General features: G+C 40.1%; 5 protein-coding genes across 11 annotated transcripts; 4 read left to right on the forward strand and 1 right to left on the reverse strand.

Moving 5' to 3' along the window:
• The first annotated feature begins 7 nt into the window (after positions 1 to 7).
• On the forward strand, positions 8 to 2,779 carry LOC113589702 (Fc receptor-like protein 3). 5 transcript variants are annotated; one of them, XM_081709961.1, is made up of 10 exons: positions 8 to 127; positions 226 to 252; positions 352 to 624; positions 704 to 997; positions 1,089 to 1,358; positions 1,441 to 1,743; positions 1,852 to 1,986; positions 2,118 to 2,145; positions 2,304 to 2,399; positions 2,533 to 2,779. In XM_081709961.1, the coding sequence occupies exons 1-9, from the start codon at positions 91 to 93 to the stop codon at positions 2,374 to 2,376; spliced, it is 1,440 nt and encodes a 479-aa protein (XP_081566087.1). In that variant the 5' UTR covers positions 8 to 90; the 3' UTR covers positions 2,377 to 2,399; positions 2,533 to 2,779. The 5 variants fall into 5 exon arrangements, with proteins under 5 accessions (XP_081566087.1, XP_026885280.1, XP_026885279.1 ...); XM_027029479.3 differs by having other exon boundaries at positions 2,536 to 2,779; XM_027029478.3 differs by having other exon boundaries at positions 2,304 to 2,779.
• Positions 2,780 to 3,340: 561 nt separating this feature from the next.
• si:dkey-93h22.7 (Fc receptor-like protein 3) lies at positions 3,341 to 8,491 on the forward strand. Of its 2 annotated transcripts, none has more exons than XM_027029453.3 (11): positions 3,341 to 3,616; positions 3,727 to 3,750; positions 3,841 to 4,140; positions 5,039 to 5,326; positions 5,454 to 5,726; positions 6,166 to 6,465; positions 6,952 to 7,050; positions 7,202 to 7,226; positions 7,566 to 7,689; positions 7,765 to 7,830; positions 8,063 to 8,491. In XM_027029453.3, exons 1-11 carry the CDS (start codon positions 3,580 to 3,582, stop codon positions 8,114 to 8,116), a joined length of 1,590 nt encoding a protein of 529 aa, XP_026885254.2. In that variant the 5' UTR covers positions 3,341 to 3,579; the 3' UTR covers positions 8,117 to 8,491. The 2 variants fall into 2 exon arrangements, with proteins under 2 accessions (XP_026885254.2, XP_081566086.1); XM_081709960.1 differs by having other exon boundaries at positions 3,960 to 4,140.
• Positions 8,492 to 8,781: 290 nt separating this feature from the next.
• On the forward strand, positions 8,782 to 13,786 carry syngr2b (synaptogyrin 2b). Its single transcript, XM_027029490.3, has 4 exons — positions 8,782 to 9,010; positions 10,352 to 10,589; positions 11,062 to 11,198; positions 12,228 to 13,786. The coding sequence occupies exons 1-4, from the start codon at positions 8,903 to 8,905 to the stop codon at positions 12,480 to 12,482; spliced, it is 738 nt and encodes a 245-aa protein (XP_026885291.1). The 5' UTR covers positions 8,782 to 8,902; the 3' UTR covers positions 12,483 to 13,786.
• Positions 13,787 to 14,033: 247 nt separating this feature from the next.
• tk1 (thymidine kinase 1, soluble) lies at positions 14,034 to 18,723 on the reverse strand. The gene is given in 8 exon segments (XM_027029491.3): positions 14,034 to 14,404; positions 14,407 to 14,460; positions 14,958 to 15,077; positions 16,042 to 16,131; positions 17,824 to 17,917; positions 17,993 to 18,106; positions 18,418 to 18,449; positions 18,644 to 18,723. Coding segments are annotated over 8 exon segments (687 nt in total). The 5' UTR covers positions 18,710 to 18,723; the 3' UTR covers positions 14,034 to 14,287.
• On the forward strand, positions 16,311 to 25,928 carry afmid (arylformamidase). 2 transcript variants are annotated; one of them, XM_081709963.1, is made up of 11 exons: positions 16,311 to 16,443; positions 20,330 to 20,420; positions 23,093 to 23,197; positions 23,492 to 23,540; positions 23,709 to 23,794; positions 24,008 to 24,080; positions 24,192 to 24,289; positions 24,476 to 24,554; positions 24,732 to 24,867; positions 25,016 to 25,120; positions 25,230 to 25,928. In XM_081709963.1, the coding sequence occupies exons 2-11, from the start codon at positions 20,372 to 20,374 to the stop codon at positions 25,257 to 25,259; spliced, it is 810 nt and encodes a 269-aa protein (XP_081566089.1). In that variant the 5' UTR covers positions 16,311 to 16,443; positions 20,330 to 20,371; the 3' UTR covers positions 25,260 to 25,928. The 2 variants fall into 2 exon arrangements, with proteins under 2 accessions (XP_081566089.1, XP_026885268.1); XM_027029467.3 differs by lacking the exon at positions 16,311 to 16,443 and adding an exon at positions 19,673 to 19,869.
• The last annotated feature ends 17 nt before the right edge of the window (positions 25,929 to 25,945 follow it).

Genomic DNA, 25,945 nt, shown 5'->3' on the forward strand with positions numbered 1-25,945 from the left:
ACACACACACACACACACACACACACACACACACACACACACACACACATATGTACTCTGCTCTAGCAGAGAAGTGAGAAAAGCTCCAGAATGGGAGAAAGCGCGTTTCTATTGCTGATGCAGTTGCGTGAGTTTCACGTTCTCTTAAGATCGCTTATATCAAAACTTCTATTTAAAAAAAATATGTTTAGTGTTTTAACAGTTTTGTTTTCCTTTGCATTTCAGTTCTGGCTGCACTTGTGACTAAAACTGGTATAAACATAATCATGTTTGATACTGTACTTTTATAGTAAGACTATGATAAATAATGACAGGTGGAGAATAACATTAATCTGTTTGTGATATGTACAGGTGGAGCGACTCTGAGGCTGGAACTTACTGGGCCTAGCAAGGCCTACCTCAAATCTACAGTAATGTTTCAATGTAAGCTGTCGGAGTTAATATTCCCTAGAAGCTGCGACCTCATTAAAGACAGTGGAGATGTTCTTGACACAAAACTATGTGAAAGCCAGCCAGTCACTTTCTACCTGAAGGTTGATGATAGGTCAGAGGGAGAGTATTTTTGCAGAGTGAGAACAAAAGAGCAAACGGAAACAAGCAATGCTGTGAAGTTACAAGTAGTGAGTGAGTAAGATATCAAATATAAAAAATTAAATAAAAATAGTAGCATGATCTCTATAATGGCACAATTTCTCTTCCCCAGTCCCTGTCCAAGGCACCCATTTAGCATCTGAACCTAGCCCGCCTATCATCTATGAGGGGGCAGGGTTTACCCTGCGGTGCCATGTCAGAAGGGGGACTTTACCCACCTACGTGTGGTACCACAACAAACAGCTTGTGGCCACTTCCACGCCTCTCCACCGTCTCTCTGGAAGCACACTGACAGTGGAGCAGGCCAGTGAAAGGCATGCTGGAACTTACTCGTGTGAGGCCCAAAATTACATAAAGGACCACACCAGACACTCCAGCAGCAGGGATATCACCATTGTTGTGAAAAGTAATTGTTTTCCATCCGTATATTCATTTCGATGTCAAAAAGGTGACACGCTCTAAAACGATGATGACTTCTCTGTGACCTATCTTCACAGAATACCTGTCAGCTCCGAGGCTCTCATTCAGACTCTACCATGACGACTCTGGTTACCGCGCCAACATCAGTTGCCGGTCTGAACGTGGCACACCTCCGGTGACGTTCCAGCTGCTCCTGGATGGGAAACACATGGAGGCAAAGCAGGTGTATTTGCTGGAAGCCTTTTTCACCCTACCTGTCACTGTGGGTCTGGATATGGGAGTCCTGCGATGCAGCGCTCAAACAGACATGCACCACCTTCTCAGTGACCCGGTGGACCTGGAAGTGGGTGAGTGACAGCATGCACATGTACGTGCAACTTAACCTCCTGATATACGCTTGCGTAATTCAGATGTGCGCTTCATTGCCAGCTCCAGTTGGGGGCACTGCATATATTCACATGCAGTACCTCTGGAGGACAGAATCTGTGCTGCCTGCTGCCCTGCTCCAGTGCAACGTCACGAGGGGGACTTTCCCAATCTTCTCCTGGTCCTTTAACCACTCCCCCGTACCACCAGAGGGAGAGTCTCATGCTATCATCTCTCATGGCAGCAAGCTAATTCTCATAGACATCAATACTGGGAACTCTGGGTACTACAGCTGCAGAGCAAGGGACAGTTTTAACTCCAGCTCTTCCTGGTTGGAGAGTAAAGAGGTCATGGTTAACGAGACAGGTAAGCTGGAGTTCTCCGTTAAGGGCTGACCTGAATCAGAGATGTGAAAGGGATGGTTGTTGTTATGAATGTGTCTCTCATTTAAACCTCTTACACATTCTCACGCAGGTATCGGGGCAACATACGTAGAAGTCATTGCCGTGGCATTCTACTGTTTCCTGTTGGTGATTATTGTGGGAGGAGCATGCTGTCTCCTCAGCACCATCAAGTGTCGACGTGACCATGACACCAGCCCCAATGATCGTATGCATCGATGCTGACTAGTCACTGGCCACTGATTATTTCTTGTGGTATTATGGCATGTGATATCCACATCTCTCTCTCTCTCTCTCTCTCTCTCTCTCTCTCTCTCTCCCTCCCCCTCTCTCTCTCAGAGCACATGGACATCTGTGAGCAGACCAAGTGAGAACATTTGTTCATCTTTATTAGTTTTTCTTAATGATTACCTCCATTGTCCTTCATGAGATAAACTCATTTAAGATGCACATGCAAAGCTTAATTTTAAAATGCCCATTGCTGAGTGTCTCATTATGCATGGCTGGCCTAATGTTCTTTTTTAGTAGAGAGACAGAGACCATGTCTGAGGCACAGGTTGAAGAAATGGAGACTGTAATCATGGAAAAAGAAGTTTAGAATGAGAGAGAATTGCTAAACAGGTCTGACTATCTTCTAACATCATTTAGTAAAGTCTGGAGCATAAAGGTGGATTGCGAGGAATATCTCTATCTCTCATGATGTGTCACTTACACTGTGACTTTGGTTTCCCTCCTCTCCTTCTGTCTTTGAAAGCAGCGTGTACATGAGCGAGACCTGAGGCATAACGGATATCGCAGATATGTGGCTTTGAGCAATCACTTTGATTCTCAAACAGCTTACAGGACTTCTGACAGATTTCTACCATTAGTTCCATCTTGGGATATTTTGAACTCTATTTTCCTTGGGTTTTTTTTGTTTTTTGCTAATACAGTACATTGCTTGTTGATTAAAAATATTTTTGTATGCCAATAAATGTTCAATAAATGTCTTCTCTCTCAAATCTATTTTTGCTTGCTATCACCAAGAGGTTTCCTAAGTGATTTTATAACATGGCACTTCTAGCACACATTCCAGTGCATATTCCTGGTGTGATGGAGATTATCACCCCTTTAAGGAGAGGGTAGTGTGATGGAGTCATTCAGGAAGGTAAATGTGTTCTAGCTGCATTGCCAGAGTGCTGGCTCTTGGGTCTGGTGGTCAGAGCACATGTTTCACTGCACTTCCTAACCAACTCATTTCTCAAAGTATTTAAAAGTCCCTCATAGCTAATTTCCCACAGAAGTAGAAAATCCTCAGTATTGAACAAACACCTACAGTCCTGAATTACTACCTGCAGTGTTTAAGTCTGACTGGAGCTAAATAAACACCGCTGAAGTTTCTTCAGCAGCGGAGGCTTTGCCTTGTGCCCCTTCCTATGTATATAACAGTCTCCTGTTTGTGGCTGGAGAACCCAAGCGGGAAGAGAGTAAGCGTTCCTATCAGTCCACTGCACATGGCGATGTGGAGGGAGATAGAGCAGGGTGTGTCATATCCAGCTCTTCACAGTGCGAGGCATGGTTCGCTGAGTGTGCCTGTGTCTTGGCGTGTGTGAGTGTGTGTGTGTGTGTGTGTGTGTGTGTGTGTGTGTGTGTATGTCTGATCGCTACCAGGCTTTAATGCACCAGCATTTGGACTTTGGCTTCTGATCTACTAGAATGGATCCTATTTGCTGTCCTGAATCTGTTCTATTGCAAGTCTGATGTCTGATATTGATCCGTTTGGAGGTCACAGACATCCATGTTTAATAGGTCCTACTGAACTATGACCAAAATGGCTTTCTTCCTGCTGGTGGTTCTAGGTAATAAAAGACCTTCCTTGATTATATATATATATATAAAAATAAAATACTGATGTTAAGGATCTTTTCATTGTCTTTTTCATATAATTGTACATTTTGTTTTTTACTAGGCTGTGAAATGTGGGTGAACACGGGTAAGTCATCCAGTTTTCTGCTGTGAAAAGCTCTTGTCTTTGTGAGGATATACATCATTCCCTGTAACATTGGATCATTTCTCATTACAGGTGCCCTGAAGTTAGCTAAACCTGTGCTCATGGGTCCCTCGGCTGGCTTGCTGTCGAATGTTACAGTGTTTACCTGTTGGGTGGGCGAGAACCCGCAGAATTTGTCTGTGTTTTACCAGCTATTGGACGGTGATGGCATGAAGGTCTCAGAAGTTCAGAGCACTCTCCCCGGTGAAAAAGCCAGCATATCAGCTGTCCTCTCCTTTAGCCATGATGGGAGCCTCATATGCAGAGCTAGTGGCCATAACAACTCAGACACTGAGCACTCAGACAGCGATTCGCTAGATTTCAGAGTCATTGGTGAGTAAAATGATGAAAGAGGATGCAATCATGAGGTCCAGAACCTAAAAGATGAATATCGAGTAATAACTGAGGAGAGTTACGATGATTGGCGATGTGGGCCATTAAGCATTACCTGTGGATTCATTCTGAAAAGAAATATGCTGGTAAATAGGAACAATTAATTTGATTGCGCTCTAAGCTACTTTGTATTTTCTTGTAAAATGGTATCGATAGTATTGATATATTCATTTAGTTATTTATTGCTGGGTTATTTACTATTAAAGTGTTACTGGGTACTGCTGAGTAATTTACAGTACATACTCAATTAAACATGCCTCTCCAAAATAAGAACATTGTATGATACTGAAACATTTGTTAATGCTTGTGAGAAAAATATTTGCCAGTGAGATTCAAAGTAGATAACCTATTGAAATGACACTGAATACATGAGAAAGAGACAATCTGTTTTTAGATGAGAACAAATCGCTATCACTACCACAGTACCAAGAATCTTATTGTAAACTCTTTTAGGGCAAGTACAACACAAAATATATCAAGCTTTATATTTAAAAAAACAACTTTGTATTTATCCACACCAAAGCAATTCAATTTTGTCAGTATTTGTACAGTGAAAAAAGTTGTTTATAGAAGGTTTCCATATAAACATTGTTAATCAAACAAGTTAACGTGAGCAATCAACAACAATCAGTTGTGTTTCTCTATGACAAGGATGCTCTCACTTGTCTGTGTCAGTCTGTATCAGAGTCTCTGGAACGCAGTAGCACAGCTCTAGTGTAGTTATCCTCTCAGATTCTCCACTCAAAATCACTCTGAGTGGAGGAGGTCAGCCTTAACCTGTGTTCACACAACTGAATGCATAGGAGTCTATTAAACAGCATGAAATATTGTGTTTCAGACCCAGTAGATGGTGCCATCCTCATATCAACCGCATCCCCTGGAGATCTGTGGGAGGGGGAGAGTCTGACTCTGCAGTGCAACATAAGTAAAGGGAATTATGTGTCGTATTCCTGGTTACTCAATGATGGGCCAGTGCAGTTGAATTCCATCAGGTTCCAGAACCAGCTGACTATTCCACACCTGTCCAACCATGATAGCGGGACATATGTCTGCATTGCTTCAAACCAATACAATGGCACCCTCACCTTCCGCTCAAGAAGTAACAAAATTGATGTGCAAGTTAAAGGTAGTGTGTTAGTATGTGTTTTTAATGCATATGTACAGTATATTTAGAAAAAGTCAAATACTGCATTTAATCAAAAAGAATTGTATTACATGATGCTCTCTCTCTTTTTCTCCACGCTGCAACTCAGAGGATGTGTCAAAGCCTGGAATTTCATTTGACGTTTTTAGCAATGCAGAGAAAAACCTAACTGCTAATGTGACATGCGAGCTGGCAACGGGGTCCCCACCTATAAACTTCACATTTCTCAGAGGCAGTGAAATCATTAGTGAGACTCTCAAAGAAAGCCTGACTGCTTCGTTAATGATACCTGTTGTTCTAAACCAAGACATGGACTTGGTACACTGTCAAGCCAGTAATGGGAAGAGTCTGATGAAGAGTGCAGAACTGAACCTCACAGTGGGTATGTGGACACACTTCACTCACTCATCCAGTTGGTGAACCAAAATTCACTGATGTTCCAAGTCCTTGGAAAGGACAAACTGTTTTTACACATTATAAAATGGATACATTCTCATATGCAGTTTATTTATTTCTGCACTGCCAATATTTGATTTCACAAACACACCTGCATTGTTAATGATATATGTTTAAAAAATAGCCAGCATAATCATACAAATATTTTACTTGAATATTCTTATAATATTGCAGGCCTTGAAAGATAAATTTATTGTCCACTAGACTAGAATGTTTGGGCAAAACATCTAGAACATAAGAATTGTCATCATTTGTACAGATATTTGCAATAATACACAGATAATTAAACTATTATTATTTGCTTCCTACAAGTGCTCTTTCATGATGTAGTAATAATGTTCAATGTTTACCTCTTAACCGAACAGAGCCAGTAGGGGGTGGTGTGACCATGAGGGCAGAAAACGCCAAGGGGCCGTTGTTCCAGGTCATAGGTGTGTGGCTTCACTGCACTGTGGAGAGAGGAACGTTTCCACACTTTTCCTGGTTCCACAACACCAGCAGGCTGCAAAGGAAAGGGCCATTTTACTCTGTGTTTGGGAAGCATCATTCTGGCCTCTCCCTCGCTTTGGGCATGAGAAGTGATGGGGACTACTACTGTGAGGCAGGCAATAAGTTTGACAATGCTACAAGACTGCGCAGTCAAATGATTCGGATTACCAAGGAAGGTAATAGCACCCTGAATAGACGATTTGACATTTCTGCCAAACTTGTCAGGCTTCTGTTCATACTTGTACCATGGAAAATAACACCTGAACCTCTGGGTCAGAACAGATGAAGTGTCAAGATATAAATCTAAAATCCAATATTCAGGCCAATATTCCCAGATTTCGCATTTAGCATCTCCATTGTCTGATGGAATAGAAGAAAAGCCCAATGTTTTGTAATTTGCCAAGGTAGTAAATCTGTAAATAAATAAACCAAGGCATCCATTTTTTACTTCAAACATAAATTGATTAAATGGACTGATTTTGTGCCATTAGTGATTTTTTGGCTGGATGGTTTACTGATTTACATATTTGACCTGGACCTCAAAGCACAGTGCTCTTGTAGAATACAAACCGCTGCACCTGCTAAATCTCACGATCGTAAATTTCACGAGTGTGTACATGATTAATTGTGGTTTAGTTATTTCCAGTGTTTTGCTGCTTTAGGGCTGAACAAAATACCAGATGACGTGGTGGCCCTCGTGTTCACCTGTTTCTCAGTGCTGATCATTGCTGTGACGATGTGTTGTCTTTATGGGGTATTACGTGAGTAGGGTGTTATTCTGTTTTAAATCATTTTTTTATTTGTCAGGAGTCAGTTGTTTCAATTCAGTTCAATTCACTTTTTCCTGTAATAATCTTCCATGAATGCTTATTATGTTATAAAATGTTCTAACTTTGTTTTATCTTCTTTCAGGAAGGAGACAAGCTGGCATGTACAGGTGAGTGAGGTTTCTGTGAACCTGTTATTTGGATGAAAATTGTGGCAGCTTGCGCAGGTTGAGTTTAACCATATGTTGCACCATATTCTATATATGCCATTCACCCAGAAACCATGTCACTTTAATGGCTTTATAGTAAGACAATTTCAGTTTATAGCAATATATTGTATACTATGTTATTTTGTTCATATTGTATAGTGCTACTGCCTGCCTAACACCCACAACAGGCTTGGTTGTGCTTTCAAGCTTTCGCTTTTCAAAGTAAATAAAAAATAAACAAATAAATCAATCAATCATAGAAAGAATAGCTTTTCTTTCTCTACCTTACTTTGTTTTTAGACATAAACAATACTTCCAGGAGATGAGTAACATAGTGGATAATGAAGAAGAATACGAATATGAAAATAAAGAGGATGTATATGACAATGGAGAGGACCATTATGATGAAGAAGATGATGTAGGGGTAAGGATGCAGTTTGCCGCAGTTCCTGTTATTAACTGAGATGATGCTATTTGCTTAGCTTTTGTCCTTGTGTAGGTCGTAGGGGAATATAGAGAGGATACAGACATGGAGCAGTCCTCTACCCGAGAAGACTCTGATGAGGTATTGTGATTCACACAAAGACTCTCTATGTCCTTGTACAATAGTGTTTGGTTGGCATTCCTAAAACATTTTAAATATTCCAGTCAAACCTCAGATTAAAACTACATCAGTGCTGTTCAAGCCTTTCAGGTCACATTCTACTGTTCTCTGAGAATTCAACTCTATAATACATTCTAAATGTATTATTGAGATAATATTCAAAAAGGCACAATGACATTGGTTTATTTTCCAGGGTGAAGAGGAGGATGAAACCAACACAAAGATCCCATTACCAAATAACGCTTGAGAAAGTTATTATGCCCACATACAAGCCATAAGTAGCTGTACATGAGATTCTTGTACTGAAGTTTCTGGAAGACATGGCATGCCTATCTGGTCATTAAAAAAAAAAAGAAAACTACCGAGTGAAATTATTAAACTTTGCAGCTATTCTATTGTTCTGCCATTGCTATACAGGTCTATACAGGTCGCTTAGAAAGATTTTAGACCAGAAAAGTTTAACGTAGACAATGAAAAAAAAATCTCACTAAACAACTAGCCATCTATGTTACAAAAGGCTCAAGATCAGGGAAACATGTCTAGCAGTAGTTTGTGGATCAATCAACTTCCATTGTTGTACATTCGATAATACGTTTTCTCTGAATAAAATCATTTCCGTCAAGTGTACTGTGTGTATGTGGGGTTTTGGTGTGTGTGAGAGAGCGAGAGAGAGAGAGTGTGTGTGTGTGTGTGTGTGTGTGAGCGAGAGAGCGCGAATCTGATGGTATTGTCCAAAACTAATCCTAGGCACCACATTTGATTTGTGACACGTGTGTTTCAATATATACTACAACTTGCCAAGATGCAAAATAGATTCTAAATTGATTATTTTAAATTTGCTTTGTAACTTTGACGATGGTCTCTAGAGACAGGCGCTGAGTTACGTACTGACTTGTCATGAAGGGAGGTTCTTTCGTCTTACAGGAAATGAACGGACGACTGCTGAGAAATCAAAAGCAACATCATTTATCTGTCAGGAGGTGCTACAGGGCTACTACAGGAAAAGCCTTTTTGACTAGATAGCGTAAATAAGATGGAGACTAGCACCACTACTGTGTACGGGGCCTCCTTAGCCGGTGGCGAGTTTGACTTTATGAAATTTATCAAACAGCCACAAACTATCTTACGGATTTGTAGTTGGGTAAGTGACAACTGCTGACACTTGTTAAGCGAAAGTAAAGAATATAAATTTACATTCTTCACCACAACTCGCAAATTGCTACTCTTCTTTCGTTAAATTTGAGTGTCTTCCTACAACTTTATTGCACGTCTATAGCGCTGCGCATTGTTTCTGTTCGTTTTGATATCGCAACCACAATGTGTCAGAGTCCTTATATAACATTAATTAATAACTATAGTCTGTGATATTAACTTAATTTAGGCAGGCTTATAATTTCGGTAGCGTCTAAAGTTTCTTGTTCAAGGGCACCATAGTAATGTTTAGTCACTGAAAATGGGAGACGTCGCACACTATCACTTCTGGGTCGCACTTTGTGAGCCATAATCGCGAAACGCCATTCATCGTCACGTGGAGAAGTCAAGAGTGGCCGATAATACGACACTTGTTCACTCAATACGTACCTTCATGAGAAAGCGCCAACAAGAAGCTACACCTTCAAAAGAATGGTTATTTTTTACTCCGTGTGCCTTGGTTATTACATGTTTGAGAGGAGGTTTGGAGTAAACATGTACGACCTTCCTCAGGCCCTGCTGTGTACGATGCACAAATAATCTATTCCCCTTTTAAAGGGATTTTCCAAGGCACTTTGCGATTACAGATCGAAACTCGTAGCCTGGGCATAAGCGCAGGCAAATGAATCGTGACTTTAACAGCAGGGAATGTTTCAGATTGCCATCAATAGCCTGTCTGAGTGTCACCCTTGGATGGCTTTGATAACGTTTCTGCTACTCACTTGTTTACCGATCCGTAGTGTGCCATGTGCAAGGCGTCTCGTGTCGAAACGCTGAAAATATAAGTGGAGCCGGGGGGTGTAACATGAGAGGCACTGCTACCATGGCTGCCAAAGGGCCCAGCCTCCATCAACCGAGCTCGGCACAGCGTGACTCGAAAACCTTGTGTTTATTACAGTGAGATCAGTTTGTTTTTTTTGTTTGTTGTTTTTTTTTTTTCTTGTAGCACAGTGAAAATCAGTAAATTGGCTGAAGATCGACGGCGAACGGTAGCCTCAGTGCTGCTCACAACACTGTTTGCCATCTTCCTTTTGTATGTTTCTGTTTCTCCCTGCATGCTTCTTGTTAGTTTGGTTTACCTTCAAAACAGTATCATGACAACATTTATTTTCAAACAAGTACAATGGTATTTCTTAAATATCCAAATGGCCTAATTATATCAGCTGCTGTGTCTCGAGATGGGTAACAGCAGCTGTTCTTTTGTTTTCTAAAAATGTTGTTTTTTAAAAAGTGATTTATTGAGCCTAGGTGAATTTTCACTTCCCTTAATTTCCCTCCATGGACATTTTAGGTGTTTGCCATTGTGGTTTTTGCCACCATTACAGCGGAGGGTTATGTAAACACCTCGGATACACCCCAGCTGGCTTGTGTGTTCAACCAGAACGATGGGGCATGCCATTACGGGCTGGGCATTGGGATCATCACCTTCCTTGCCTGTGTGGCTTTACTCATTGCTGATGCTTACCTGCCCACGGTAAGCAGTGCCCAGGACAGGAAGCGCATCGTGACAGCTGACCTGGGGTTCTCAGGTGAAAACCAAAACATGTCACTTTATACATCAGAAATGAGCATACTGTTGCTTGAAGTGAATTTAAACGTAGTCCCATGATTCTGTAGTAGTCAGACACAAGATGGGTATTTCAAGTCTTGTATGAGACCAAGAATTTGAAGGAGAAATTGAAGGGTGAAGTTCATAGCATGCAGTTGCTAGTGGTCAGATGAAGATCATGCCAGCAGTAAACGCTTCCTAGTTAGAACTGAAAGGTGTTTAGGCTCAGTTACAGTTTTAGATGTTTAACTTCGTGTATAGGCCACCACCTAAATGACCATCGAATTACAGAACTGCAAATTAAATAATTTTAATGACAGAATTGTTCATTCATTAAAATGCTAATTACAACTATAATCGGGTAAATGCGTACTTATATTAAATATCAGTATTTAGACTGAAAAGTAACTTTCAGAACAATCTTTCTCTCCCACCCTGTGTGTTTGAAACAGGGGCCTGGACCTTTTTGTGGTTTGTGTGTTTTTGTCTCTTGGCCAGTCAGTGGGCAAAAACCACTGAGAGGAAAGGCATCCAATCTGACTCCGTACATGCAGTCATCGTCTTCTCCTTCTTCTCCATCATCACCTGGGTAAGAGGCTGTTCTTCCTCAGACACAAATCCTAACGCATATTGTGAACATGACGGTTTTTGTTGTGTTTTGGAGGAAGTCACTCATACCAGTGTTATTTTGCGTTTGTTTACTTAAAATATACAACCCACTTGACATCACCTGGAAACGTGACAGACCTGTCTGAGCATGCTGTTGTATACATTAAATTACAACTTAAAAACATCATTTTTCCTGAATGGGATTATACATGTTGTTTTGTTCTTTGAAAAGATGATGCTTTTTTAAAAAATTGCAGGTTGGACTGCACGATGTAACATGATGCTAATGCAGTATATCCCAGCCTTATGGCATTGCAAAAGGCAACAAGACATTCCATGTACCATATGTCAAGTGTTGTCTTTCCTTAAATCACTCTGCAATATATAGTAAATGTAGTTCAAATTAATCCTTTTTAGCCGTAAATGTCCAGATAACGCCTGGACATTTACTATTTAATGTTTATTCACAGTACTTTCTCAGTTGTCCCTGACAGGCCAGACCCTAGCTAGAAAATGAGATCTGAAGCCCCTGGCTTCTTCTAAAATTACACTAGAAAATTAAACAGTATCTTAAAATTGCAGGGCATTCAGATATTCTGCCAGCTTGAGTCATCTGACATTACCAAGGTTGGACCGCATGTGCCACATGATTTTGTAGAGTCCAGAATGCGACCAAGATAGCTGATTATGCACCAACAGTGCATACTAATAAAATCACAATCTGGAACACTGGTAATAGGTTGTATGTGACTGATTGATTACTTGGCTCATGGTAATGAGATGGGACAAAAACCTGTTCTGGCAAAGGGTCCCTGAAGAATGGGCTGAGAAACCCTGTCTTAAACCTCAGATAAGTAAGAAATAATGGATAATTTCAGAATATTCCTAAGTTTGTGAAAAGGAAACTACTGAACATTATGGAATTTATTTGGTTAACATTACAATAGTGATGGATATTCTTATGATTATGTATGTGCAAACCTTAAAGATAAAAATATTTCTTTCACAGGGGGCACTGACCTATCTTGCACTGATGAGATTTCGCCAAGGTGTAAATGAGATCACTCGGAGCTCTGTCGAATCCCCTCCAGATCACACCACCCCTTATACCACATCCTACGTTCCTCCGGATCATAACTCACCACACCCCACCTCTACTTACCCCTCTGTGCCCTCCACCCATTCTGACATCTACCAGCCTTCTGCTTTCATGCCCAAGTCAGAACCAATGGTGCATAATGACTACCAGCCTCCAACCTACTGATGGAAATGAAGACCCTTCTTGAAAATGGCAAACAGGGATGATTGTTGCCTAAACACATGACAGAGCATGGGAGGAATTTGAAAGAGCAGCCAACAAGAGCTTTTGTATTGACTGGCACTCCTTGATGTTGATTGGTTCTCTCATTTCCACTGAATTATTTGTGGTTGTCTTTGGGGACATAGTCTTTCTGTGTTTGAAAAGTGCTGCCTTTTTTTTTTTTTTTTCTGCATTTGTATGTTCATGTAGCCTAGAGATTAGCACTGATTGCACAACTCATGCTTATATTGTAAGTGAAATTGTTGATGGTGGAGCAGACTATTTTTGCTCTCAAGCTCATAGTTCAGTAATGTTTTATTTGATCATTAGACACATTTGTTTTCAGTGGGTAAATTGTACCATGACCCTGAATATTATGGCAATTTTGAATATTATGGCAATTAACTGGTCAACTTGTAGTTTACTGTGAGATGGTGACTGCTCAGGTTTTTTAAATGAAAAAGAAACTCATGAGTGGCACAGTCAGATGTTAGCGTTAGGTATTGCTTAGCAAGCAGCTGATTCCTTAATAACTTAACATTCAAACATCTTCGTGGATGGCAAACCAAAAAAACAACAATGTCCTACTCCAGTGCCAGTTAAACCAGTTCATTAATGTGCAACTTGAAATGTTTGTAATTCTTGCCATACCTCAGCTGCATTCTAATTATACTAGTGTTCCTCCTTGCTGTTCAAAGAACCATTTATGGAGCCCAAACTGTTATTGATAGGATGTTCTGTAATTTCCCATATAATTGAATCAAACATGCTCAAACAATCTTCAAAACATACTACTTGGATGTGATATTTCACACATTTTAGACCTACTGTTGACAATGTTAGTGAGCTCAGGTTAATTCTGTTGTGCAGGTGAATATCATAAGTTTGCAGTTTTTTCATTTGTTGTCCTTTTCTGTAAGGAATATCACTCATAGCATGCTTTTGCCTTTGTTCTGTCCTCATTGCTAGCTTTGCTCAGTCTAATTTCCCTTGAACTTTAAGAATATTTTTTCTTCAGATGAATATGTTGCTAAGATATTGCACTTCCAGGATATGCCATTGCATTTTTTATTGCAACTTAACAGACTTAAAATGTTTATGGGTTTGCACTTGTTACAATATGAACTGCATAAAATGTCATTGCACTTGAAGTATGAATAGCATGCAAATGCTAAATGTTCAGTTTGTGCACAAGCGAGAAGAAAACTGTTGTAACGAGAGGAAATAAAACTCCATACCTACTTACCACCTCTTTGGGGAAAACAAAAGGTTCTGACAGCACGCAAGCGTTTTTCTGGTTCAAACAGCCACTGAAAGCAGTACAGCAAGTAACTGTACATTGTTTTCACTGGTGCAATATGCAAAGCAAGATCAGAAATTTAAATTGATTAGTTTTATTACATCCACCAAAATGGTGCTCTGGTCAGTTAATTGTCCAACCTGAACAACCATTGGATTGTGACACAGCAGGGTTATCCAAACATGTTGGGTTAGTGCAGCATCACTCTGACCCTACTGTTCCCAGTAAACATATTTAATACATGCATAAAAAACACAACCTTCACACAAGAAAAGTGCCCAACCACAGTCCAAATACTTTTCCTAAAAGATGATTTCATCAGTTCTACCACCAAGTACTCCATTCTACAGCTTTCACAGCAAAATGACATGCATCCTGTGGTCCGGAAATACAACAAATATTTGGCTAGAACAGATTAGTTACAAAGCTTCTGTTTAAGACATTCTAAAACTCTGTTCTGCAAATCAAGTCATATGTGAAGGGAAGTGAGGAGTCTGCGTGGAGCATAGTGGTCCACCTGCTTCCCTGTCATAGTGTGAGGGGCACTGTTCTCCTTATCAGGCAGGAGGCCTCCATAACATGCCCTCCATAACATGCCCTGCACACTGCATGGTACTTATCAGCCCCTCCAATCACTTCAACCTGAAACAAACGATGTGACACAATTCAAATATGAGATCCAGTCAACATGTTCCAAGGCCCTGAGATGGTGGATGATAAAAGAATGAGAAATAGATGAACTGGATTTAAAAACAGCAAGAATCAAGTGCCAAGGCAAAGGTCATAGTCAAGTCCTCTTCCTGTTAGGCAATGAGAGATGACATTGGCTCGCGTTTTGTTTATATTATCTGACAGTTTATCCTATAATTATTCCACATTCACATGCAGATTAATACGGTTGTAACAATGGTGCAAAAGCACGTGTAACATTTTACTTTAGAAGAGTTTCAGTTGTATCAACACACAAATGACCATGTAATGCGATCTTTTAAATGGGTTCAAGGTCTGTTTTGACATGTACAAGTTGGATTTTACCCCACCAATTTTCTAAAGTATTTTTCTTTGCATGGCACAAAATTCCTGTTTCACTCTGGGAATCCAAGACCAGTTTACAGAGGTCAGATTCGTTCCTCCCTCACCTCTTTCTCTGTTCCCAGTCTCTTGGTGTAGGCGGCCTCTTTGAAGCACTGCATACAGACTGCGTTCAGCTTCACCACGCTCTCAGCCAGAGGGACTAGGTTCAGGATGCTGCCAAAAGGCTTAAAACGAGAAGAGGGAAAATGTGTCACCAATAATGTGTTCTGATCTCATCACACTCAAGCATTTTCATAATACTGCCCTGTTGTGAAGCCTTTTCAAGAATCCTGTGTACAATAGGTCCTTCAGCTTACAGCCAATTAAACAGTCAGGTGAGAAGCAGAAGAGAATAACAATAAATAACTGCATTATCATTTACCTAACGCTTTTTATCCAAAGCAACTTTCAATTATGACTGCGTACAACTTGAGCAATTGAGGGTTAAGGCCCTTGCTCAGGGGCCCAACAGTGGCAACCTGGAAGCAACCTTCTGGTTACAAGTACCTTAACCACTGAACTACCACTGCCCCTACCATTACCTGATTTTTTGCCTTAAATTTGACGCAAATTTGTTTCTTCAGGGCTGCATGGACAAATTCCATGCGTCACAAGTCATTTTCATACATGGTGTTAGATCAGTTTTGTATCTGATTCATGGCCATACGACTTGAAAGAGAACAATCAGAATTCACCTGACTTTTTGCCTATACGCATGCGCACCGTCATCAACAATAGAGAAAAGAAACTTGTTTAACAGCAGCTGTGAAAACAAAAGCTAGCCATCTCGCCTCCCCCCCACCTTCTCGACCTGATCACATAGGATACAGTTGACAAACTGTTTGCCATCCTCCAGATCAAAATGCAATGCAAATGAGCTACTATTGCACTCATTATATTGGTTTTAATAATCATACAAACATAAGGTGATTTTGCATGCATGTCATTTTGGAGGACAGATACATTCACAAATACAGGTTACCTACAATTATAAATGTGAACCTTCAAGATCAAAATTACCCCCCCCCCCCCAAAAAAAAATGGAATGGAACAATGTGGTTTGTAATGTAAACATAGCTATACACATGTAAGCTTCATCTCAGTACCATATGAAGCAGTGTGCCATATTCAGTTCATGTAAAGCCTCACCTTCCTCTGAAACGTGCCATCAAGGGCTGCAACTATAACAGTCTTCCCCAAGTTAGCCATTTCCTCAGAGAATTCAACAATATCAGGGAACTGTAACGGAACAAAAGGCAGAGTGTACTGCAGACATGAACTCATTTATTTGGGAACATCACTGAGTTCTGCAAACAAACTGTTGTGTTTGGGGAGGGCGGGGTATTTGCATTTCCGGATGGAGAGGAGACGGGCAGTTTGTGCCCTCATTTTAATCTTTCATTTCATTTGCATATTTTTCTAACTTCTGAATGCAACTTTGGGTTACAAGTTTTTTGTTTTTTTTCTTTGCTGTAGTCTGACCATTGATCTGCACAAGCCGGACTCATGGACTGAACTCATCGGCGACAACGGCAGCCACCTGTTCCGCAAGTAGTTACGCCGTGTGTATTGTCTACCTGCTTCAGCTAATGTTTTAGCTTAGCTAGCCCTACTGCTTTACAGTTGGATTTCCTGCCATTTAGCTTTAACTTCATTATCAGGGAACTGTGAAATAATTTTCCTGACTTTTAGACTCAGAGAAAAGTTATTTTACTGCTTTCATGCTGCCATTTCCTCGGTTTGATTGCCTGCTGTGACCACGCTGCTTTCTTTGCTGAATGGAGCACCAAGCTTTGCTTCTCAGTGAGTGCATTTCAGATGTGGCCATCGTGTTTATATATTCATCCTCGAACCTGTACTCTTTGCTCATATGCCCATCTTTATAATGCTGCTTTTGAACTTTGTGTTCGGTGTGGCTTTAGGGGGGCCCCAACTATATGCAGAGGGTTGTGTGAAATTCACTTTCTCTGCCACTTGTACAAAACAGATATGGTCCAGTGAAAAATGCTGCAAGTCATGTAGCATACATGACTAATTGAATTTATGTTAGAGCCACAGTTATCTGCAACTAGGTCCATGTCCGGGCACAGTGCAGTAGAATGGGTCCTCAGACTGAGAACTACTCACCTAAGTGCATGTTCTCTGAACAAAACAATGCTTTTGCAGAATGTCATTCTAGACAGGAAACTGGTTGTGTTCTGCATGTCTGAAATCTAACAAGTCTAATGATTATTTAAATGTGACTATCTGAACAGTTGTGGGCTTAAATGTGCTCATGGATTTGCCAACATTCCATGTGTAGCATTTATAATTAGCTGCGAGACTCCAGTTCTGGATTTACTGATAATATGGTCCTCCCAAGTCGTGTGTTTTTAACAGAATTTACTGAATTATTGGCAATAATTAGTCCTTTTGCATCTCTGCTTTTAATATTTGTGTCGATAAAGCAAACATAACTTTTCTGTGCATCAGAAAAGCCAAAATTTAGATGCTGTTTATAGTTGTGGTGTTATGGTATATAGAGAATTGTACAGCCTGTGCCTGTACACCTCACCCTTGCGTTTTTGAAACTACACTGGCTTCCTGTTCGAGTACATCAGGTATAACATAACATATCAACTTAAAATGGAGTTCATGGTACTCAAATGTATGGGTGAGTGAGCCTTCTTGTGTTGTGCTCTTGGGTTATACATTATTGAATCATATGAAAGGTCACCTGACCTTTTGATTACTTGAAGAAATTTCTAAAAACCCATGTTTTTAACTCATCTTATTCACTCATTTCATTTCTGATCACCACCCATCACAATTGATTATTGTATAAAACCGACCTCAGCCTTGGAATTTTGATTTAATTTGCCTCTGTCATGTTGCAGAGTTGTCTGAATTTTTTTTTAAAATTCACTAATTAGGAAATGGATCCATACTTACAAACTGTCCTTCATCAATGCCAATAACACACGCCTCCAGGGCCACAGGTCGCACATCTCTCAGACAAGTGGCAGGCACAGCGTCCATTGTATTTCTGTTGGATGAAAAGGTAGGACTTATAAAAAGGGGAGAGATGATAGCTTTGAACAGAACATAGGAATTGTTTTACCTGTCGTGCGTGGACATCCCCTTATCAGAGTAACGAGTATCTTTGGCATATTTAATCACCAAACAGCAATACTGTGCGATCTGGAATCTGCGCACTCTTCGCATCAGTTCCGTGCTGTCAAGTTGAAAAATGATTAAAATTTGTCATTTTCAGAAACGCGCCAGAGCCGTTTAGCCGGCTAGCACATAACACACTGTAGTAGTTAAAGTAGCACAATAGTATTCCGCAACGAAGTATCCAACTACAACAAATATTGACTGAATGACTTTCTAGACAGCGTTGGGCGCGATTTGCAGCTAGCTGGGGCAAGTTTTCCGCAAGACCTAGCTCAAATAGCTAACGTTGGCTAACCTACCTAGTTTAACAATTTTATGTCGATATGGGACTGTAATTTGTCATTTATATCTAGTAAATACATGACTTACCTTTTCCCTGAGAACATTGGTCCGAAAATAACCTGTAGCAGCAAAACAAGACACTGTTGGTCTTTTCTTTCTTCCCAGAATTATCTACTATTTAGCCTTATTTTTAAATACATCAGCTTAGCTCGCTGGGTAGACAGTTAACAACGATAAGGTCAGTTAGCTAGGATAGCACCATATATTGCATCGTTAAGCAATTATCTATTTAGGTGGTTAACTAATGTGTTACCTGGATTTGACCCCTTATCTTCCTTGGAGAATTGGGTAAAATCATTGGGATGTTTAAACAGTCCATTTTAATATGTCCAATTTGTCTAACCTAAGCAGAGCAACAAAGCCTCGTACGATTTGACTTAAAACCACCCGCCAAACTAGCTAAAAGCCCGGGGTTTCTAATTATGACGTGTTCTAACTTTGGACATGCGCAATAAAATGTTATATTTCAGAGGGAGACGTACAGGAGACTTGCGTCGTCCCCGTTCCGTTTTCATGAAAATGCTCAAAGTATCCGTCAAAATTTACACTTACGGCGTTCAGCTGACTCTTTTATTCCAAGCAACTTACAACTATGACTGAGTACAACTTGAGCAATTGAGGGTTAAGGGCCTTGCTCAAAGGTCCAACCGTGGCAACTTGGCAGTAATGGGGCTTGAACCGGCAACCTTGAGATTAGTAGTGGAGTACCTTAACTGCTTCCCCTAGCGTAGCATCTAAATACATACAGTGCATTTGGTGGGGCCATTTGCTTAAAAATTAAAGGATAATCAAATCTAGTGTATTTTCAAGAGATCTCTGTACTTGCACGAGATGTAATCAGCTTTACTTTTGAGAAACCAAGGGAAGGCTTGCTGATCAGTTTGTTGAATACATTGGGACCATTAAAATTTAGGATTTGTCATTTTCAGTAGCAAGGCATTTAAATACTAATGGACACTGCTTTAATAACATCTCTTTGCATTGCCATTTGTTGCTATCGCAATAATGAAATTAGGAAACTCGGAGAAAAATAACTCAGCTACACTTAAACTGTAGAAACCCATGGAATGAATGTTATGATTTAAACTTATACTTTTTCAAATATAAACTGGTTCCTACTACTATAAAATCAGAAGCACTTTGTTTGAAAGCTCCCAACCTCTGATAGAGGACCCAATCTTGAAGGAAAAAGACTGCCCGGGGAAGGGCAAAAGGGCTATTTAAAACATTTTATTGTGAAACAATCACAGAAAAACAGAATGAAGTGAAAGTTGTCTCACAAAACTAGATTGTTATGCATCCTTTCACATTTTAAAGTGGGTTTAAGGAAATCTGGAGGTTTCATTCTCCCATAAGAGAAAAAGCGTTTTATTGGCTGAAACTTGTTTGCTGAACTCCTCTTCCATTCCAAAGGTCTTAAGACTTTTCGGTAGCGCTTTCACGGCGACAATGTCTCACCGGGAAAAAAATAAAAAAGATGTAAGTATTTGTTTCATTGAACCGTTGACCAAGACTGCTCACGTATAGGTTCTCACAAAAAAAGTTGTAAACTGACGTTCGTTCAGAGCCCGAAAATCGGATCGATTGTTGTGTGACGATTTAGGTTAGCATGCTAAATATCGAGATCTGTCGGCGAGTACAAATCCTGTAGTGCGCAACGTGCTCCTACCAGGTTTATGACTGGTAGTGAGTGCGATGTCGAGCTACAACCAATGAGAAGACAAGAAATTGAGCGAAATCTGGGGGAAGAGTTGTACATCAACATTCATGGCTTCAAGTTCATATAGTGCAGTGTCCCTGGTTAAAGCGTAGAAGTAGTTGCTCTTGAAAATGTTATGTGTAAAACCACCGCCAGGGGGCAGTCTGTGCATCATCGCCGACCACTATGTTGCTCTGGCTTAATGGCTGACTGATGATGAACTGCGGTACTGTTTGATAGGAGCTCGAGAAACAGTACTCACCGAGCCAGTGGTCCCACAGAATGTCCGCCGATGCCGTGATAAAAGCCCATGTGGACGCGTTGAAATCAGGTTAGTTTATTGTTTTCAAATCGAATAGTTAACCGCTTAATCTTGTTCTGTTCACGTCTTTAAAGTGATCTGCCTTGTCATTAGGGTAAAAGTACCACTTACTGCGTGATTGATCTTATGGATTTCGTGCATTGATTATGACAGTGCTCACCAACCTTTTTTTTTTTAAATATCACCTTTAGAAATCTGAACAAATCAAAGAACTTTAACCTTAAATGTCTGACAGTCTACATAAAAACAAACCCACCCACACAAGTCCCTAAAGCCTCCAATTTACTAACTCTTCTTGCTAACTCTAATTGCACTTCCAATTGACATGTTAGTTATGGCTTTTCGGATGTTTGTAATAGCAGTCGGATACGATCGTCATCGCCTCTTCTCCGTCTGTGAGCCTAATTATTGGATTTTCCTTTTCCACCGGTCTGGTAAAAATAACTATTTAATCTGTCTTTAAATGAGCAATGGGTTATTTTACCACTAAAAATTAGCAAACAATATTTATGAAAGTGATTTTTTAAAATTCTGTAATCAGCATTTCACGTGAAAGGAAAAATCAGATTACTTTGTAGCCCTCAAAGAGCAATTCTCCCAGATGGAAGCGACCACATTTAAATGCCAAGCACCACCTAATGGACCTCCCTGAAGATTTTACATTATATTAACTACTGAAATAATGTAAATGTGAATTAAATGAAAATAAAATGTTAATTTCACTTAAAAATGACGAATTTAAGTAAACTGACGGAAAAATCCGATGTCGCTCCGGAAATTCTACAGTTAGCAAGTGACGTTACTGGTGAACAACCGTGAACAACGCGAATAAACACCATTATGGCCGACTTGGAATATGAATTTTCCAGTGCTGGTTCTTCAGATTCCAAAGATCTTTTTGAATTTGATGAAGATGATGGATCTGCAGTGACAGTGTGGTGACTGTATATCATGACAGTGAAATTCAACCATTTAAATTTGATTCAGAGATAGAAGAAGCTGCACCAGAGAGTAACGCACAACCCGACTCAGTCATCAGAACTGGGAATTCCGATTGATACGTACCCGTTAGCCATTATACTGAAAACTGATCCTAAAAGTATTATTAAAACGAATCTTGTCTATTAAAATGACTTGGTTATACTGGTTATAGTTCTAATTTTACTAGTTTGTCATCTAACCCTTTCTAACTAGTTTTTGCTAATAACCAATGTCTTAGCTAAGATAATGTGTTTGCTTTAGTGGTCTAATATGTTTTTGGAAGGTTAATTATATGTCTAGGTTATATGTGTTTAACTTTTAAAATTTATGCATTATCATTACCATCTCTTCTGTGTGGCAGACTAAAGTGAATGTCTAGTGATAATTCTGTATATTGGAGAAAAAAAACTGAAATAAACTGACGAAGTGTTAACCACTAAAGTGTTGGGAAACGTATGGGGAAACGGCTATCTAGCTCAATAACGAGCATTAGAAACTTCTCCCTGAGCTATTAATGACAATAGCTAAACACAAATGTTCGGTTATCGTTATTGTAAAAGTGATCTACGTCTAATTCGCATTCATAAGATACAAAACCAAAACATCTCAGCAATGCTACTACGTGGAGTAGTTTTAGCCTAGTATGGACTCAAGCTTAGCAAATCAGTTAGCTCTTAGCTAGTAAGGCTAGCTAATATTAGCTAATGTCAACTAAAATGGGGAAAGTAATTGCACTTACCCATTTACTTCGATGTACACAGGCTCTAGAACACATCTGTTTAGTTTCATAGTGTTTGAAAAGCTGCAGTCGTATGAGCCCAGCTTTCCCCATCCCATAGTTGTAGTAATCTTCAGGCGTTTAAAGAGCATTACAGATAATGCAATGTACCATTTTAAAGTTGACACGTTTTGTCCATTTTTTATTTACTTACAAATATATATTTTAAATATTTTGGGATCTTTGGGCCATTTGCCCCACTGTACATTGAATTATTGCAGCCATAGACAGCAAACCTTTTTGTGTGTGTGATTTTGCAACAACCACAGTTCAACTTCTTGAGTTGTTTTCCACCATCTAAATTATATGTATGACATTTAACAGAAGACAGCGGGCAAGGCAAAAAACAAAAAAATTTAAGCTGTTTTCCTTAAAAAATAAAATATGCAAAAAATGTTTTCTATCGATAATGACAAGTTAGAAACACAGCTTTTGCTGTATTTGTTTGTGACACTTTCATATTAGTTGGTGCTTATACTTTAAAATAGATTTAGTACAGAATCTCCGAAACATCCAGTCCACTGGGTGTCAGTATATTGGCAGTTTTGTAATGTAAAGAAGAATCACTGGGAAATTCACTTATTGCTCCTTTAAAAATGGTAACGACAACAATCATATCGCTAATGTGGTTGATTTATCACTATGGGCTTGCAAAATCTGGAGGATCAACCTATCAATTGCCAGTGACTGGATGTTGACTGCTGGATTAAGCCTTTATTCCAGATACATGTTAATCATATCCCTAGTAAATTTACTGTCCCAAATAACTAGGGTATCATTTATGGATGGATTTTACATGGAGGTGGTTGCATCATACCTCTGACTTCATATTTTAAACAGCAATCTTCTGTAATTGTGTGAATATATCATGATTCGTTATACTAGAAACATGCCATGTTGGTGTGTGGTTTTGTATGTTTAGGTACAGAGAAGGCTCGCGCTCTTGCTCAGACCCTGGTGGATGTCCCGTATGGTGAAGCAGATGAGGAGACACTGGATGTTTATGTACCGAACAGCTCCTCCCCCGGTACTGATTCCTACTTGATACTGATGTCACTGCTTTCACTGATGTTGAGCACCTCAGAGAGGGAATTGTTTTCCACTTTTTGTACCCACCGCATGTTCTAGTTTTGCATACACATATGAGCCACCTGAACAGCTAAGTCTATGTGACTATTATATCACGGTTGTCCAGTAACTGTCTTTTTTTTTGCACCTGTCTGTGGTCAATGGGGCTTGTTTTGTCATTGAAATGGAAGGTAGACTGCAGAAGCCATTTCAGGCCACTGCCTGCCTCACTGTGGCCTTTGTGGTGTTTCAGATGTGCCTCTGGTTGTTTACATCCATGGGGGCTACTGGCAGTTTCTGAGGTAGGCGATTGGTGTTACAATGCAGCAGGGGTGTTGGGCAATGATTTTATATTACAGAATAAATTCCTAAGGGCACTTGATGCAATGTATTTTATATTCCACTGAATGCCACAGAGGTTCTGAAGGGTACGTTACCCATGCATAACAACAAACGTTCATGTCCCACAGCAAGGAGGAGTCTGGTTTCATGGCTGTCCCATTGGCTCAGAAGGGGGTTGTGGTGGTTGCCGTTGGATACAGCATAGCCCCCAAAGGTAAAGTGGGCTTCTGGGAGTCATGTAGAAAATGTCATTTGGAGAGAATATGCAAGAGCAAAAGAGGTAATCTCTTAGAAAAAAAATTAAGATTTGGCTCCAGGCAGGAATGCGCTATTATGTGATGCTCACATTGTTTTTGATCTGTTGACACTCTTCCTGCCCCTCATTACCGTACACCTCAAGACATATTTTCCACTCCCTTCCTCCCAGGTAATATGGATCTGATGGTATCGCAGGTCCGCAGAAGTGTGCTGGCAGTCATTCAGCAGTATTCGCATATCAGGTCTACATCTGGGTGTCTGGGCCTTTGGACGTCTCTCGGGCAGTCTTTTCCTATTGCTCCCTCTCCGTTTGCATTCTTGTAACGAATCTCTCACACTTTGTCCCTCAACAGTGGGCTCTACCTGTGTGGTCATTCTGCAGGTGCACACCTGGCAGCTATGGTTCTCGCTACTGATTGGTCAGAGTACGGCATATCCCCTCAAATAAAAGGTGTGTGTGTGTGTGTGTGTGTGTGTGTGTGTGTGCGCGCTTGTTTGTGTTTTTGTTGAGGTTTGAGTAATAATGAATGCTATAAGGAATAGAAAGCATACGTCTATTTTTGTTTTCTATTTACACCTTATGTCATTCTTATTTCTCTCTACATTTTTATTTAATGTGAGTACGTTTGTGTCCCAGGAGCATTTCTTGTAAGTGGCATTTATGACCTGCTGCCTATCCTGTCCACCTATGTCAATGAGCCGTTGAAGATGACAAAGTATGTGAATCGCTGTTAACCTTCTGCACGATAGCAGTACGCTCACTGTCAGTGTGCATGATTCTAAACATACATAGTTGGTGTGATGACCAGAGTTGGTGGTTAACTGTCATTCAGTGCATTACCACTGATGTAACTGCATGTGTGCAGATGGCTCACCCATTTTATTTTGTTTAGGGAGGTGGCTATTAGGAACAGCCCAAGTCAGCTTGTGCCACAGGTCAGGGCTTCCTCCTCTGCCTGTGAGATTGTTGTCGCTGTGGCGCAGAATGACTCCCCTGAGTTTCGGAAGCAGTCAGAAGACTACTTCAAGGTCAGGGAAAGGCAGAGCTAGTGGATGCTACACACCCAGAACGTGACTGTTACCTCACTACATTTTTAAGAGCTGTTTAAAATAAACTAAGGAAACACTGATTTCTGTACGTCAGCTTTTAAAACGCATCTGTCTACATTTCTAATAGTCTCTGGAAGCTGCCGGACTAAAGGTCACATTTGAAGATGTGCCCGACACAGATCATTTCAACATCATCGAGCAGCTTGTGGATGAAAACTACCACCTTACACAGGTAAAAGCCTCACATGATCATACGGTTGAATTTCTTCAGTAAATCCTACATGGATCATACTTGGGTTTTGTTTGTTTGCTCATTTACTAATTAACTCATTCTTTCTTAGCTCCTGCTGAAGATGATGGGAAAGAGCTGAGGAGATGTCACTGGTCTTCTCAACTTGGAGCATGGTCTTATTTTAATACAGTGTCAATTACCCCAAAAACAGATTTTTGTTTTTGCCTGGTTTGTGTTATATGAGCAGTGACCGCCTTATCTATGCCAAACTGATCAGTCAATCAGTAAACAGTCAATCAACTTATTTACAGTCACTCAATAAACTAAAACCTGTTTATGTTGCTAAGGGGTTAAAGAACAGAGCAGGGCTCCCACAATCTGTAGTGTTATTGATGTGACTAATATTTACTGTCAATCCATGCACTTAAACCGTTCTGCTTTTAAAATGTTTCAATTCTTGCATTTTTTTCACCCATGATTTGTGATTATCTTGTGCAGCAGTCAAGCACTGAGTTCACAGATAAATGTAGCAAACACATTTAATCTGCATAACAGTTGCAGTTTGCAGGAATTTCCCGTGTTGACATTTATTTTTTAAACTCCTTCAAATTATTAGAGACACTGTTGAGGTCTGTCTAATTGCCCAAATTAATTATACTACTGCAGATTTAGCAAATAAAATGGCACAAAGGTAGCAAGTAAAGTAAGTTTGGTCTTGATGTTTCTCAAATATTAATGTGCAGTCTAGAGGCCTAACGTTTATAACTTTTAAGTATGACTGCGGTAATAAAAACGCTGATGTCAAACATTTGTTCATCGTCGTGT

The sequence above is a fragment of the Electrophorus electricus genome, chromosome 3, assembly GCF_041902795.1.
Source record: "Electrophorus electricus isolate QZ-2024a chromosome 3, ASM4190279v1, whole genome shotgun sequence".
NCBI lineage: Eukaryota > Metazoa > Chordata > Actinopteri > Gymnotiformes > Gymnotidae > Electrophorus > Electrophorus electricus.

Excerpts from the sequence above, each read along its gene's own strand:
- LOC113589702 (XM_027029478.3), top strand. The coding sequence starts at position 91 with ATGGGAGAAAGCGCGTTTCTATTGCTGATGCAGTTGC. Across the intron at positions 625-703 it reads TGTGAAGTTACAAGTAGTGA|TCCCTGTCCAAGGCACCCAT; the intron begins GTGAGTAAGATA and ends TCTCTTCCCCAG. Across the intron at positions 2,146-2,303 it reads GACATCTGTGAGCAGACCAA|TAGAGAGACAGAGACCATGT; the intron begins GTGAGAACATTT and ends GTTCTTTTTTAG.
- si:dkey-93h22.7 (XM_027029453.3), top strand. The coding sequence starts at position 3,580 with ATGACCAAAATGGCTTTCTTCCTGCTGGTGGTTCTAG. Across the intron at positions 5,327-5,453 it reads AATTGATGTGCAAGTTAAAG|AGGATGTGTCAAAGCCTGGA; the intron begins GTAGTGTGTTAG and ends GCTGCAACTCAG. Across the intron at positions 7,831-8,062 it reads CCCGAGAAGACTCTGATGAG|GGTGAAGAGGAGGATGAAAC; the intron begins GTATTGTGATTC and ends TTTATTTTCCAG.
- syngr2b (XM_027029490.3), top strand. The coding sequence starts at position 8,903 with ATGGAGACTAGCACCACTACTGTGTACGGGGCCTCCTTAGCCGGTGGC. Across the intron at positions 9,011-10,351 it reads TCTTACGGATTTGTAGTTGG|GTGTTTGCCATTGTGGTTTT; the intron begins GTAAGTGACAAC and ends TGGACATTTTAG. Across the intron at positions 11,199-12,227 it reads TCTTCTCCATCATCACCTGG|GGGGCACTGACCTATCTTGC; the intron begins GTAAGAGGCTGT and ends TTTCTTTCACAG.
- afmid (XM_027029467.3), top strand. The coding sequence starts at position 19,840 with ATGTCTCACCGGGAAAAAAATAAAAAAGAT. Across the intron at positions 24,290-24,475 it reads CATATCCCCTCAAATAAAAG|GAGCATTTCTTGTAAGTGGC; the intron begins GTGTGTGTGTGT and ends TTTGTGTCCCAG. Across the intron at positions 25,121-25,229 it reads AAAACTACCACCTTACACAG|CTCCTGCTGAAGATGATGGG; the intron begins GTAAAAGCCTCA and ends ATTCTTTCTTAG.